The sequence below is a fragment of the Staurois parvus genome, unplaced genomic scaffold (assembly GCF_062004578.1).
Source record: "Staurois parvus isolate SC_StPar_1 unplaced genomic scaffold, SC_StPar_1.0 ptg000548l, whole genome shotgun sequence".
In the NCBI taxonomy this organism is placed as follows: Eukaryota; Metazoa; Chordata; class Amphibia; order Anura; family Ranidae; genus Staurois; species Staurois parvus.
This window is the reverse complement of record NW_028318344.1, coordinates 5,889,280-5,904,241: the sequence shown is the minus strand read 5'-3', so window position 1 is coordinate 5,904,241 and position 14,962 is coordinate 5,889,280. Positions and strand designations below refer to the sequence as shown.

Here is a 14,962-nt window from a genome sequence, read left to right as displayed (position 1 = left end):
CCCATGCGATCTGATTCTGCACATTGCACCATGTTTTGTGAACTGATTTTCAGGGCGTTGTTAACTTAACATACATACACCGGCAGCGGTTCGCATAAACAGGGTGCGATTTGTGATGCGGTACAGAATTCGCACAAAAAATGCTGCAAATTCCATACCGCATCAGTGTGAACCCTGGCTTAGTCCCGAAAACCTTTCAATAAACACCACCAAGGGAGTCCTGTCATTTTTGAAAGGGGATTATGGTGGGAAGGGACTTTTTGTCGATTTTCACTGTCCTTGAAACTCGCAAAAAAAAAAAGGCTTAATTGTCAAAATTCTAGTAATGCCTTTAGATGATCCAGAGTACGATAGTCATTATTGTGGACTTAGAAGACCACAAACCACTGTAAATGTTTACTTAGTTGAAGGGCATTTTCCTTTTTTTTTGTTTAAAAACTTTTATTAAGTAGATATTGGTGGTACAAAAAAAGCACATTTGTACAAATATACGAAATTTGGGTATTTCGAAAAACACTGTACATCTAACTACAAATAAAAAGACTAAAGAAGGCATAAAAAATAAAACCATAATATGGGTTGAGTATAGAATGCCAATGTCTATAATAAGAGATTTTGATAGTGAGCAGTGAGTGACTGATCACTTTGAAAAGAAATAACAGTGGGCTATCTAATGTTCAATAAGTTAAAGGAAGACATTAGAATGGTCAAACCAAGGATCCCATTTGGTGTTCTAAAAAGCCAGAGTTATATAGGGTGTGAAATATTTTTTCCCATACGACAAATGGAGTCTACTCTCATTTGTAATTGTGGAATGGGAACTGAGGAGGATTTCCAATGTCTAGCTATAAGCCAGTGTATAGAAACACAAATGGTATAGATTGGTCTCATCTGAGTGGTAAAAAGCCTTGGGATAGGATTGAAAAGTAAATAATTGACTGTAATGATATCGGTAGGATTGCCAGATATGTCGTAGAAAAAAGTTCCAATTTATGCCAAATGGGGGATATTTTCTCACACATTGAACGTTTCCAAACTATTTTTCAAAAGATATAGGCCTGAAAGGGAGTATATACTTTATAAACAAAATTGCATAGCTGTTCATCCATGGAAAATGCATGTAAATTTATTCTGTGTGAATAGGGTAAAATCAATTGTTTGCAAGCTATATTCTCTGCAGATTAAAGTGGTTCTAAAGGCCAACTTTTTTTTTTAACCTTTAATGGATTTTCTGCATTAAGATAAAAAACCTTCCACTATCTGTTCCCTCACCCCCTTCCTCAAATACTTGCCTGTATTGATCCAGTGCTGTGCCCATCTGCAGCAAAACTTGTCTTCTCTCCCTCTCTCTTAGGCACAGGGGCAGCTGATGTCAATCAAATCCTGCTGCTGTCCATCAAATCCTATGAGGAGGGAGCAGGGGCGGGGTTGAGCCATGTGTGTGTTTGTCTGTGGATACACACAGCCCGGCTCGGGAGTAAGTCCACGCGTGTGCCCCCATAGCAAGTAGCTTGCTATGGAGGCACACAGAGAAGAGGAGGATCAGAGAGCACCAGCAGGGGACACTAGAGGAAGAGGTTTAGGGCTGCTATGTGCAATATTCTTGCATGGAGCAGGAAAAAAAAAAGTTGGAGACTTTAGTATCACTTTTAATATACAAATGCAAAAAAAAAAAAATACTGAATTACAGCCATTAGATGAGTTGAAGAGCATATTTATTATTACCAACGCCATCCTTGGCCATGGCCATTGACTTTCTCAATCTGCAGTATATCCCTGCTATTGTTGCATATTCATCCATGTTTTATCTCCCTTTCAAGTATAGAAAATGCCTGTTAATATGCCAAAATTGCATCTATCTCCTCCTCTAGGTTGACAACACAAAGCATTTTGTAGACTGAAAATTACAGGGAATGGTATTGGTCCTGTCCAGTTAATGTTTTCTGATATGCGGAAGATTCCCCCCCCCCCCTTATCTCCACCACATAGAGAAGAGATGTGACCTCAGACCTTCCTCCTAGTACAGAGGCTTGGACAGAACTGAGGGGGACCATACCTGCCTCTTTCTCATTCCTATAATGATCTATTGCTGGCTGATTGCAGAAAAACTGACCACCATTTTATTTTTGAAATTTTTCTTAGTTTTATTTATATATATATATTTTTTTTAAATGAGAGCTGCACATCATGATGATATTGAAAATTGTCTTCAGGAGCTTGTCAGTTTAAAATCTAATATGCAGTGATGTGCTCCATGGAATCATCATCTACTGTCCTTTAAAAAAAAATGGTCACAAATGGAATACTGCTTCCAAATGGAATTCTGCTTCCATATAAGGTCACTCCCAGGAAGACTTGGCCTCTTTCCACAGTGTTCAATAAGTCTGCTGCTGGCCCAGAGATCCATGAGCTGTTAAAGATGTTTACATGTCGCCAATGTGCTGTAGATCTCCGCAATGGGAGACTTGGCAATCGGATTGTGCTTTGTTTATGCCATTAATTACAAACATTGTAGATCTGGATTAGTAAATTGTACATTGGCAGTACTGTGATATGCCATTGTTCATTATTTAATTTATTGTAAATAGAATTTATGATGTTTGCAGTAATTGAATAGTGCCTGACATATTGTTTAAAAGCTAAGTCCATTGGAAAAGAAAACTGCACCCACATTTGCAGAAAAAAATGGAATAATTTTTTAGAAATGAGCCTGCAAAGCATTGCAACCGTAATCGGTGAATGCTGAGTGCATTGCCAGGCTCGTGCAGAATTGGTAGGACTTTAGGTTATTGAGGTTATTGAGCTGGAGGAGCGGCTATGCAGGTGGTGCCACACACAGCAGTGCAAAATTTTAAAAGTAACAGATTCCATTGGGGAGAAGAAGCCCACGAACCCCTTGGGGGTGATGGGATGGGGGATGCTAGCACCATGTTAAACATTACACCCTATATATAGGTGTAATGTGATATAAAACAGGCTTTCTCAATTACGCCCTTACAGATAGCTAAAAAGGTTATTGGTGTCAGTGGGAACTTATCTGAGGGCAGAAATTATTCCTTGCTCAAGGAACCCCTAGCAACTTCTGGAGGAACCTGAGATTCAGAAACCCTGGTATAAATGGTGGACTTGGCCTTTGCAGTGCAAAACGTAACTTGGCAAATAGCAACTACCAAGAGAGAAAACAAATTGAAGCCCAGGCAGGATGGGTTAGAGGGAGGTGGGGGCAAAATTATTATGGGAGATGGCTTTAAAGTATAACGGGCAAAACGTGTTTTTTCTTTTTTTGGGGGGACTGGGTGGAGAGGGATTAGAACCCATGTCAGGTTTTAATAGCTGTCTGTGCCCCCATTAGGGAAATTCATCCTCTCTGTTTGTCCTGTTTATTGTTATTCCTAAGACTGAAAGTAAATTTAATTTTATGGTGAGAACCAAAAATTTGGATAGCAAAGAAATCTTTCAATGGGAACATTAGTACTGATGACCCTTGTGACAGCCAGGGATCCCCTCACTTTGGGATATTTCCTTTTACTTCCTGTTTTGGCTTTAGGACAGGAAGGGAGGGGACATCTCCAGAATGGGACAAATATGAGAAAAATAAAGCTGACAGGTGGTATATCCCTCCTTTGTTCTATAAAAATGAAAAATATTGCCTTTAGTTCTACTTTTATATCTAATTGGAAAGGGTTTTCTAAAAATAAAAGGGTACCTACAAAAGAAGACTGTTCTTACTTTTCTCTTTGAAGGGCTCAGAGATTGTAGCTTTCTTTGCTAAAGAGCTACAGCCATCTTTACATCAGCCACATCTAGGAGTGTTAGATGTCTGTGTTCACACTTTTAGAGCTGTTATTCCTCTTGTCAGCCACTTATTTGTCAGAAAATCAAGCACCTAGGCTTTCAGACTGCTTCTACAAACATTTGTGAAAGAATGGGTCACTCTCAGGAGCTCAATGAATTCAAGCGTGATAACGTGATAGGTTGCCACCTGTGCAATAAGTCCATCCGTGAAATTTCCTTGCTACTAAATACGATCAATTGTTGGTGGTAATATAACATATATAAGTAGAAGCATCTGGGAACAACAATTTCTCAGCCGCGAAGTGGTAGGCCACGTAAAATGACAGAGTGAGGTCAGCGCATGCTGAAGCGCACAATGCACAGAAGTTGCCAATTGTCTGCAGAGTAAATAGCTAAAGACTTCAAAACGTCTTGTGGCCTTCAGATTAGCACAACAACAGTGCATAGAGAGCATAATGGAATGGGTTTCCATGGCCAAGCAGCTGCATCCAAGCTTTACATCATCAAGTGCAATGCAAAGTGCCGGAGTGGTGTAAAGCATGCCGCCACTGGACTCTAGAGCAGTGGATACGTGTTCTCTGGAGTGACGAATCACACTTCTCTGTCTGGCAGACATGTCTGGATTTGGTGGTTGTCAGGAGAACGGTATTTGTCTGGCTGCATTGTGCCAAGTGTAAAGTTTGGTGTAGGGGGATTATGGTATGGAGTTGTTTTTCAGGGGTTGGGCTTGGTCCCTTACTTCCAGTGAAGGGAACTCTTAAGGCGTGAGCATACCAAGACTTTTAGTCAATTTCATGCTCCCAACTTTGTGGGAACAGTTTGGGGATGGCCCCTTCCAGTTCCAACATGACTGCCCACCAGTGCACAAAGCAAGGTCCATACAGACATGGATGAGCTAGTTTGGGGTGGAGGAACCTGACTGGCCTGCACAGAGTCCTGACCTCAACCCGATAGAACACCTTTGGGATGAATTAGAGCGGAGACTGCGAGCCAGGCCTTCTTGCCGACATCAGTGTCTGACCTCACAAATGCGCTTCTGGAAGAATGGTCAAACTTTCCCATAGACACACTCCTCGTGGACAACCTTCCCAGAAAAGTTGAAGCTGTTATAGGTTGGGCAAGCTCAATATTGAGCCCTACAGACTAAGACTGGGATGCTATTAGGGTTCATGTGCATATAAAGGCACACGTCTCAATACTTTTTGCAATATAGTGTACATTGCATGCATAGGGATGCACCGATATATCGTCAGCCAGAAATGGGGTTATCTGCATTTTGCCGATTAGGAAAAAAAAAGTGCAGATAATGGCATGCTGCGTCCCATAGACTTGAAAGCAAAACTGCCCCTTGGACTTTAATGCAAAGTCGCGTCCCTTGGACTTTAATGCAAAGTCGCGTCCCTTGGACTTTAATGCAAAGTCGCGTCCCTTGGACTTTAATGCAAAGTCGTGTCCCTTGGACTTTAATGCAAAGTCACGTCCCTTGGACTTTAATGCAAAACGCCAGCCACATTTATTTCATTTTTTTTAATTGTAAAAAACTATTCGGTTTTCGTTTTTTTGCTAAGTGCATCCTGAATTTTTGTTTTCAGCATCGGAATTTTCATTTCGGTGCACCACTAGTATTGCAGTTTCTTTCCTTTCTCTGATCAGAACTAAGGTGCTTTACCATGTGCTTTCTTTAAAGCTGACAAACATGAATGGATTTGTAATTGGTCTACAAAAGAGTGATTCATCATCCAGAAACAATCTATTAGCAAGGATACTTTTAGTTGATCTGCATTACAACCCATTGTTTAACACACAGGCAGATGTTTATTTGAAGAATCAGAAACAATCAATATAATTCCTATCAAGCTTGATCAACCTTCCAGTGTAAACAATGACTGAAAGCTCATAAATTGATCGAATGGAGGACCATGGTTTACAATTCATGTTCAGTTTGATTATTTTATTGCATTGGATGATTGAGTGAATTTGTCATATCTGTATGTGTGTGCAGTCTTTAAAATTAGCAATTTATGATGTAATCCTCTAATAGTGACAAAACCGACCAGTATTTTTAGAATTTTTATTTACTAACACTTGTTATTTTCATTACCCCTGGTGCCCAATCTGTGACCCTTTTCTTAGTTATTGCGTGGCCCTCAGGGCCCTTGCAGACAGTAGTCTGTGTTTTCCTTACCTAGGTGCTTATTCAGGCCAATAAAGGAAAATATATTCCATAGGCCGGCTTATAGTATTGAAACGGTTTGGTTTAATTCTTTTAACATTATATTTTTTTCTCTGATGTACAGACGTTTCATAATTTTTTTTTGTTTTTTTCTTATATTTTATAATGGATTCTACTGAGGAAAGCATCAAATGTACACAAGTACATTTTAAGGGGCCTTTATGGATCTTAAGTGAATGTAAAGGTTTGTTTATTTATAAATAATAAACATGCTATACTTCTCTCTGTGGAATAGTATCGTACAGAGCGCCCCAAATCTCCTCTTCTCGGTTTCCCGGCCGGCAGTTCTTTCTCCTTCTCTGTGTGCCCCCCATAAAAAGCCACTTACTAAGAGGGGGCTCCACCTACGGGCTTGCTCCCTAGCCATGCTGCCTGCATCTATCAACACAGACATCCCTGCCCCCCCCTTCTGCTTAAAAAAATTGATTGATAGCCACGGGAGCCAATGGTTCTTGGTGCTGCCTCTTTGAGCAGAGAGAGAGAGGAGAGAGCTGCTCAGATGGGCTCAGCACTGGATTAAGAAAGGACTCCGGTAAGTATAAGGGGGGTGAGGGGGCAGTATAAATAGAGGGACGTTTTTAACCTTAATGCAGGAAATGCATGAAGGTTAAAAATGTCCAGACTTTATGACCACTTTTGTGATTGATTCCAATTTTTATAAAACAAAAATAAAATTTTTGTTCTATATAATGGTGTGCCCAGCTTTTGTGGTAAGATATTGATTGTGTAATTGTGAAAATAAAACTGACTACAGGGCTTACCTGGAGCTGGTCTTTCAGTTCTAAACAGATGTCTGAAAAAAAACAGTGTGATATTTCTGCGGGCATTCAAAACGTATATGTCACCAGTTTGCCTCATTGCAAGAAAGTAAAAATCACATTTTGTGCCATTTTCACTGCATATTGAAATGGTAAATAATTACTGTATATCTTTTTTTTTTTTCACGTGGAGTGTTACATGATTAGAATCAAAAGACCGCCATAGCTGTACTTTATTATGTAAGGAATGCGAAAAGAAGAAATGTTTCCTATTTGAATACATTTTAGTTTTCCAATATAAAGACTAAACTATTAATTTTTTTCCTTTTAAAAGATAAACCTTCAACCATGTCGGTCCAACGCAGGAAAATCATAGATGGCAACACCCATGTCTTGAAGTCTCCTGTTGGGATAGTACGGATTCTAGCAGCCATCTTCGCCTGTATTACATTCAGCTTGGTGGTCCACAGAGGAGGCTGGAGCGGCCGAGCTGGCGACTTGTGCATGTTCTCCTGGTGCTTCTGCTTTGTTGTCACCATCATCATCCTTGTTGTTGAGTTTGTAGGGATACAGAGCCGGATGCCAGTGTCCTGGAAGAATTTTCCCATCACGTTTGCAATGTTTGCTGTCCTAATGTGCCTTTCGGCTTCTGTTCTATATCCATTATACTTCCTTCAAGATAGGAGCTACGGCAATGAAACACACACTTACCAAGTTGTGGCAACTGTGTTCTCCTGCCTCACCACCTTGGCATACATCTTTGAAGTGTCGTTAACCAGGGCTCGACCGGGAGAAGTTACTGGCTACATGGCTACTGTGCCTGGAATACTGAAAGTCATTGAAAGCTACATAGCTTGTGTCATTTTCGTCTTCATTTCAGAACCCCCCCTGTATAATAATCATGATGCACTGAAATGGTGCCTGGCTGTGTACTGCATCTGTTTCATCCTATCTGTTGTGGTCATTATTCTCTGTGTTGGGGAGTGTACAGGCTGGCTGCCTTGTACTTTTGAAAAGTTCCTCAATGCTTATGCTCTCCTAGCTGTCTTGCTGTATGCCTCTGCCGTGATCATATGGCCCATTTTCCAGTTCGATTCAAAGTATGGGGGCACAACACGAAGGCCAAATAGCTGCAGCAATCACCCTCGTATGCTATGTACGTGGGATAAATTGGTAGCTGTTGCGGTTTTGTCATCTGCCAATCTTATAGTCTACATCATAGATCTTGTGTATTCTGCAAGACTTATCTTTATCACTGTTTAAATCTGAAAATGATGTGGATTTCACTTGTCTCCATATTAATCAATAGAATTAATTTTAGTGATATAAATTGACCATTTCAAACTTGATAAGTAAATTATTTACATGAATTATTCCTTGTCAGTGTTGTAGCTAAAATTAGCAAGCCAATTTAATAAAGCATTTCAATGGCTGATGCCTATAGAGTAGCAGCTGCTGGAGACCAATAGCCAATAACTTCATTACTGACCTCTGTAAACTGACTGTAGTCGAGGTGGGTTTTAGGGCTTGCTAATTACATCAGCATCTACCAATGCACAAGACTTGGAATTCAATTCAAACTGCCTTTTGATCCACCCAAACTTGTATCCAGTTTTGCAGGGTTGAATATTTGCAATTCATTACTTTTCCCTGTCCTACTCATCCACAGGACACAAATTGATAAATCCCTCACTCATGTGACCGCCTCTGTTGGGCAACTCATTTACCTGCCAAAGTGGTTTGTATTTCTGGACATCCAGTTCTGAGATTAACATAGCCCTGCTAGAAAGCACAGTCAAGAGAATATCACCAAATTTCTCTGTTACAGTTAGGAAAAAGTTTTGCCTGGACATACCCTTCAAATTCTAACATCTTGATTTACTTTGGTCACTTGTTTACAAATGTCACCTTTAGTGAAGCTGCAATATTAAACCTAGGTGGCTTGCTTTTTCACTAGATGCGGTGAGCAAAGATGATGCTATATGTTAAGATAAGGGAATTCTCCTGACCAGATAATTGACCCAGATTGGTTAGATTTATGGGTACACAAATATTTGTCACGTTTGCCAGATCTACCGGGCAATACATTTAACCCTCCCCACTCAGATGTGAACTAGTAAGAGGACCTTTAGGAACCCCTAACTAGTTTACACCAATACTTCTAAGACTGGAAAGCAGGTCCCTAACTACTTCCTCTAGTTCACCTGTTGTCAACATGTAAGGAACTTTTTCTGATTGATGTAAAGAATGAAAGCACGTGAACGCCCACACCTACCCTTCATTTATAATGTCATATATCCAATAGGGATGTAGTATACTTGCATACTAGGTCTAGCATATAAGGCAGTATACAGAATGTAATGTACTTCTTTACCATTCAACTTGCATAATTTACCAAATAAAACCGTATACTAGTCACTAGTTCGTTAATGAGTGAATTAAAGCTGAACTCAAGGCAGATCTAATGGTTATTGATTCGTAAATGTGGAACTTTACCCATAACAACTAGATAAAAAATAATGTTCTTTAGCAAGGAACATACATTCCACATTAATGGCCCATGCACACTGTGGCCTTCAGTAGTATTTAGAAGCAAAATATTAGGTGGCTGCATTTAGGAGTGTATAGTGTTTTTTTCTGCCAGGAAAATGCTCTCAAAAACGTGAACCAGAAGGGTTTTTATTCTGCATCTAAACACTGAGCTTAATAAACACCTCTAGACTACCTAATACACATGGGCACATAGGATCGCATTAGCTGCTTCTAGAGGCATACAATGAAAGCTAAACACCTCTAGGAACAGAATTTTTTTTTTTTGTTTTGTTTTCCATGGACCCTAATAAATTATGCTACCAAAATTAGTGTGTGCTGTTAATTGCCTCCAGTATTGCTCCTGTTTCTCCTTGCTGGAGGCTGCCATTTTGCTGAATCCCAGAGCCCCTAAGCAGCAGTAAATCTTTAGACTGTCAGCATATTCGCCTCTTGTGGCTCTGATTTTAAGCACGGTATAGTATAGTATTTTTTTTAATTTTTTTTTACAGTATAGACACTTATTTTTAATGTTTTACATAGCTATACCTGCAAAAGGGGGCCAGCATGAAGTCCTCTATCAAGACCTAATTTTCTGACTAAAGTTCCACTTTAATAAACCTATACATGCGTTTAGGCAAACTGTAAATTCCTGAATCTGACTTGGCTGCGCCCAGACTGGGCAAAGGGACGGCAGTACTAGATGACAATCAGGTGTGCCAATAAAGGAGAGGATGGAGGAGCTCCTCAGTCTGCTGTTGCTCCTTCACTTTCCAATCACAGACTAGGGGTGGGAGATGACACCACGGTACACATGATTTAGATCAAATGGGGAAGAATAAGAACCTTTTAGTTTCAGTTTTTACTTCTGTCTGAGGCTGCACTAGAGACATTTTCTCTCATGGTAAAAAAAAGGTTTAACCATACCAGGATGTAAGGGAAAATCCACAACACACTCAGAAATAAGAGCATAAGAAGGCTGGAACTTGAACCCCTGTCAATTTTGTATTGCTCTATGTGTTACAGATTTTCCCTCACTTGCTGCGTGCTGAAATGGTTGTGATTAGGACAGTAAGTGAGGAAAGGGGAAAACCTCTGCAACAGTGCCCCAGACAGCAGTAAAAAATTGACAGGGGTTCTAACCCTACCTCACTGTACACCCTTTTGGCAGGACACACAGTTTGAGGGTCTCATTAATGCAAAACATAATATTTCTGTGGGTAGCCATATAAAAGCATAGTTTATTAATACAAAAAACTACTGAACTCTTCCACAGCATTTTTCTCATCTTGTTTGAAGTGTAGCTTCACCAAAGAACTGGCGAAAGTGGTCATTGGAGAAATATTGGCATTGCAGTCCTGATCTCCACCTAAAAATTCTTTTTACTTGACTGTCATACTGATGTATTGGCCTTAGTTCCTTCTGACTTGCTGTCTCATAACCAGTTTACTGATCAGGGACTTCCCTTCCCACATACTTGTTCCAGGTAAGGAATGGCTGTGTACAATATATCCCCTGACAGCTTTTTCTTTACGTACAGAGTAAGAATAAATAACTTCAGGGTTTTACGAGGACCTGTCCCTTGCGCTTTGGTTTGGTGTAACCCGAAACAGATACTTTGTGTGTATTTGAAAGGTTCATAATTTCTATTTTTTTTTTAAATATGTTTTCTCCACATAATCCTGCCAGGATACTCTTATTATTATCACATTCGTAAATGAACAATGTCAGCATATGCTACTATTGAGTCTAAGGCTAGATTTATATCTATGCGGCTCTGAAAGCCATTTTTGCGCAGGCATGGCAGCCTATTCGTTTGAATGGGTTGCTGTGCCTGTGTTTTCATGCAGGAAAAAGGTCCTTGCACATTTTGCACCATGCTATTTCCTGCAACCAAAATCTTTCTTCAGATGCAGGAGTGCCATTAAGAATGAATGGCAACCGCTCAAGTGCAAAAGAGCAGAGCGGTTTAGCTGCGGGTGCAGAAATGGGTGCAATTTACATGCTGTCCTGCACCCCCACAAGTGTGAACCTAGTGCCTCAGTGAAAAAATGTTTATTAAAATGTTTTTTGTTTTTTTTTGTATTTAGTTATATATTTTAGATGCAGAGGTTTATTGAAGTTTATGTTTTCACATGTTACTATTGTACAATGCAGTTTTTACACATAATTTTACTATCACATAATTCTAGAAAATCAGAGAGTGCAGAATAAGACTACTAATTCTGAAGCTAGGACTCCAAACCATATATTCGCTTCAGGTAGAGTGGGAAAAGGTCAGAACTTCTGTCGGGATTATATTCCAACACTTTCTTTAAAAATATTTGCCACCGGCTTTCCCTAAAGAATTACACTTCCAACCAAAGTATCTATATTGTGTTGAGTGGACCTTTTAAAGATTGAGGAAAAATAATAAGTTCTATAGACTCGGTCCAACCGAAAAATTCTGGCCTCACAATTTGATTGTACAATCTCTTTTTATATCTACCAACAGCAATGTAGTGCACGGGTTCAACTTATTGGATCTAAATTGAATGGGCTGTTTGAGTCCCTTGAATTACAAGGTAATTAAATCTAAAGGAGGTTTTATAATCAGATGGCAAAATACATGGCTGCCTTTAAAGTGTTATTAAACCCGCAACCGTAAAATCTGTCTGTTTATGCAGGAAAGCTTGCTTGTTATGCTCTCTGTGGAACCTAAGGGGTTAATCCTCTGCATTGTGTAAAAAGGCTGTTTGATCCTGACTTCTCTGCACCTCCTCTTGTTCAAATGTCCACGCTGATAGGACAGACCTGAACCCGGAGCCCTTCTGCATATGCTCAGTTTAGTGTGTATTTCTAGAGAGAGCTTTTTTTTTTTTTGCTTGGGAGAGTGCATGTGATCATCACAGGGCCAATCCGCACTGTCCAGGCAAAGGGTCAGGGGTTTTGCATCCTCCTAGAGCAGAAAGAAAACTCCTTGTACAAGCTTTAACCAGTGCTCTGCTGAACACTGATAGAAGTCACAAGACTGCTCAAACTGCTGTTGAGAAAAGGTATTTAGCAGTTTATATTTACTAAAATAATTGCATTTTTATGTTCTGTGTACTGTGGAAGACCAGATATAGTGGATGCACAGTCCTGGGTTTAGTAACACTTTAAGAGGGCCAGGGTGTACTATATTCCCTCTGAGGTGCATCTCAACAAAAAGTTCCTCGGTGGAATTTGGTGGAGCTCTTGTCAGTTTTCTGACTGACTGTTAAACCCGAGAAGCTATTGAAAAATCCATCACAAAACAGGAGTAATACAAGTAAATCTATGACATCTTGTACAAACATGTTAAGAGATTGCCTGAAGTAGAATTCTAGGTTTAATTTGACTTTTAATATTTTTTTGGACCAAACAAATGAATTACCTTTACATAACTTTGCAGTTGCTGTGTGCATTGTAATATATTATTATGATTATTCTACAGGATTTATATAGCACCAACAGTTTACTTAGCGCTTTACAATGTGAGGACAAACAGTAGTTACAATACAATTCAATATAGGAGCAAACTGAGAGCCCTCCTCATTAGATCTTACAATCTATATACTGTAGTATCAGAGTCAGGGTGAATGCTTCTCCGCTATTCTATTCAAGCCTTCTATTTTTTAGCAGTGTATCAAGGCTTTCTCTGATTGGCTGAGGTGGAGAGATGGGCGGATGACATCACGATTTCCACCTCTGCCAATTAGAAAAAGCCTTGTAATCATTAATAAGAACCTTTTTCTGAATGGTGGCGAGGCATTCATCCTAATTCTAATTATGGCAACAGATGGGAAGTTGCCTTCACTTTTGTGGAACAGAGCACCATTAACAGTGTCTGCTTCATTCTGTAATTATTATTATTATACAGTATTTATATAGCGCCAACGGTTTGCTGTACATTATAATGGGAAACCATACACAAGACAGTACAGTAACAAGGGGTTCGAGGGCCCTGCTCCTCGGAGCTTACAATCTAGGAGGGAGGGGAGAGTGGTACAGGAGGGAATAGCTGTGGGGGATGGAGTGGTGGGAAGAGCGGAGGAGATCAGCAATTAGGTGAGGGCGGGGTAGGCTTCCCTGAAGAGATGGGTTTTCAGGGTGCGCCTAAAGGTGAGGATAGAAGGTGACCGTCTGATGGATTGGGGTAGTGAGTTCCAGAGGATGGGGGAAGCCCTGGAGATGGGCATGGGAGGAGGAGACCAGGTAATTGAAATAGTTGGGCCATTTTGGTCAAAATGAACTATTTAAAGAGGAACTACACTGAATCTGTGCACCAGAGACCACTTTTTAATTCATTTGTAATATGCCCATCCATCCATGTCCCCATGCTTTATTTTGCTAAGAAATCCCCCTAGCATTTCTGGCCGTAGCTATCATGAGTAAGGGCAGATGATTCACGTAGCATTTATTTCCTAGAATCCATCTGTCCTTAACTCAGGCATGTAGGCAGGATGGTGTGCTTCGCTTACAAAACCCTCCTGAAGTCTCCTGGGATGTATGCCATCATTTACCTAGGCCTTGAAACTTGGATATGATATACTTTCCTATTTATTTGTTAAACCTTATATCTATCTAATTGTAGCAGCAATAAGAATTAAAAATAGTCAATGTTGATTGAAATAGTGAAACTCAACTTTAAAGTCAAAGTAAACATGGAATTCTACTTTAGGGGTTTGTGTTGATGGAGTTGGGTTTGTGTCGATGTCGTTAGTGTGAGACACTCTTGGATCAATCAGAATTCATTGACAGGTGCATGTGACCTACAGTGGACATCCTTCTGACCTACCATTGGCCACCTTCATAAAGGTTTTGCACTCCCATAGACCATTACAACCAAACATGGGCCCTACGTAGAAACCTAGAATAATTTTTTTTAAAAAATAATTTGCCTGATAAAGGAATTATTAGAGAACAGTAATGTGTATCAGTACAAAATATGTGTAATGTGCATTTTTAGGTCATGCTTTTTATATATATATACATATATGCAAACATTCACTGTATTTATTCAGTAAAGCAGTGCAAAGAGCAGCCTTTTCTGTTTAAAGTACAGTAGTTCATAGCAGTCAAGAATTGTATTTTTATTGGTTGTTCTGAGTTACTGTTCTTAGCACATTGCTATTGCCTTATTAAGCCTGATTGTGTCTGCCTTGTCTTGATATCCTCCATAAAAAAACCCATTTTTTCTGTATGTACTGTGCATTATATATACCGTGGCTTTCTTTGCACAACATATAACAGAATGCTTAGTATACCAAAGTGCCTTCTTTTGAACAGTATTGTAAAGTACTATGTATTGTACTTGTGTCCTTTTTTTTATATTTTTGTGTCAATCTTGTGCTTTTCTTATTTTTAAGAAATGAAAATAAATACTTTGATGTACACAACTGGTTTGGCTCACATCCTTGAAGGTGAATTAAGAATATATTGTTATGGTTTGGTTTTGTTGTAAGGATAACTTGTAAATAAATGGAATTTTTATGGGCTTTTTTTTTTTTTTGACCATGACACTCTGGCATTATGCTATCCTATTAAAAGCGCACACTCTGTGTGTAATATGATTTTATCATTTCAAAATTCTCTATTTAAAGCAAACTCCAGGCAAACAACTAAATAGATGGGTGAATTGCATTCA

At 39.5% G+C, this 14,962-nt stretch overlaps 1 protein-coding gene across 1 annotated transcript in view; it reads left to right on the top strand.

The window, feature by feature from the left end:
• MYADM (myeloid associated differentiation marker) overlaps nucleotides 1-14,714 on the top strand; it is a 50,449-nt gene extending 35,735 nt beyond the window's left edge. The window contains exon 2 of the mRNA XM_089690979.1: nucleotides 7,121-14,714. Within this exon, the coding sequence (XP_089547105.1) occupies nucleotides 7,135-8,049 (915 nt within the window). The 5' untranslated portion in view covers nucleotides 7,121-7,134 and the 3' untranslated portion in view covers nucleotides 8,050-14,714. The remainder of the gene's footprint in view (nucleotides 1-7,120) is intronic.
• Nucleotides 14,715-14,962: the final 248 nt, after the last annotated feature.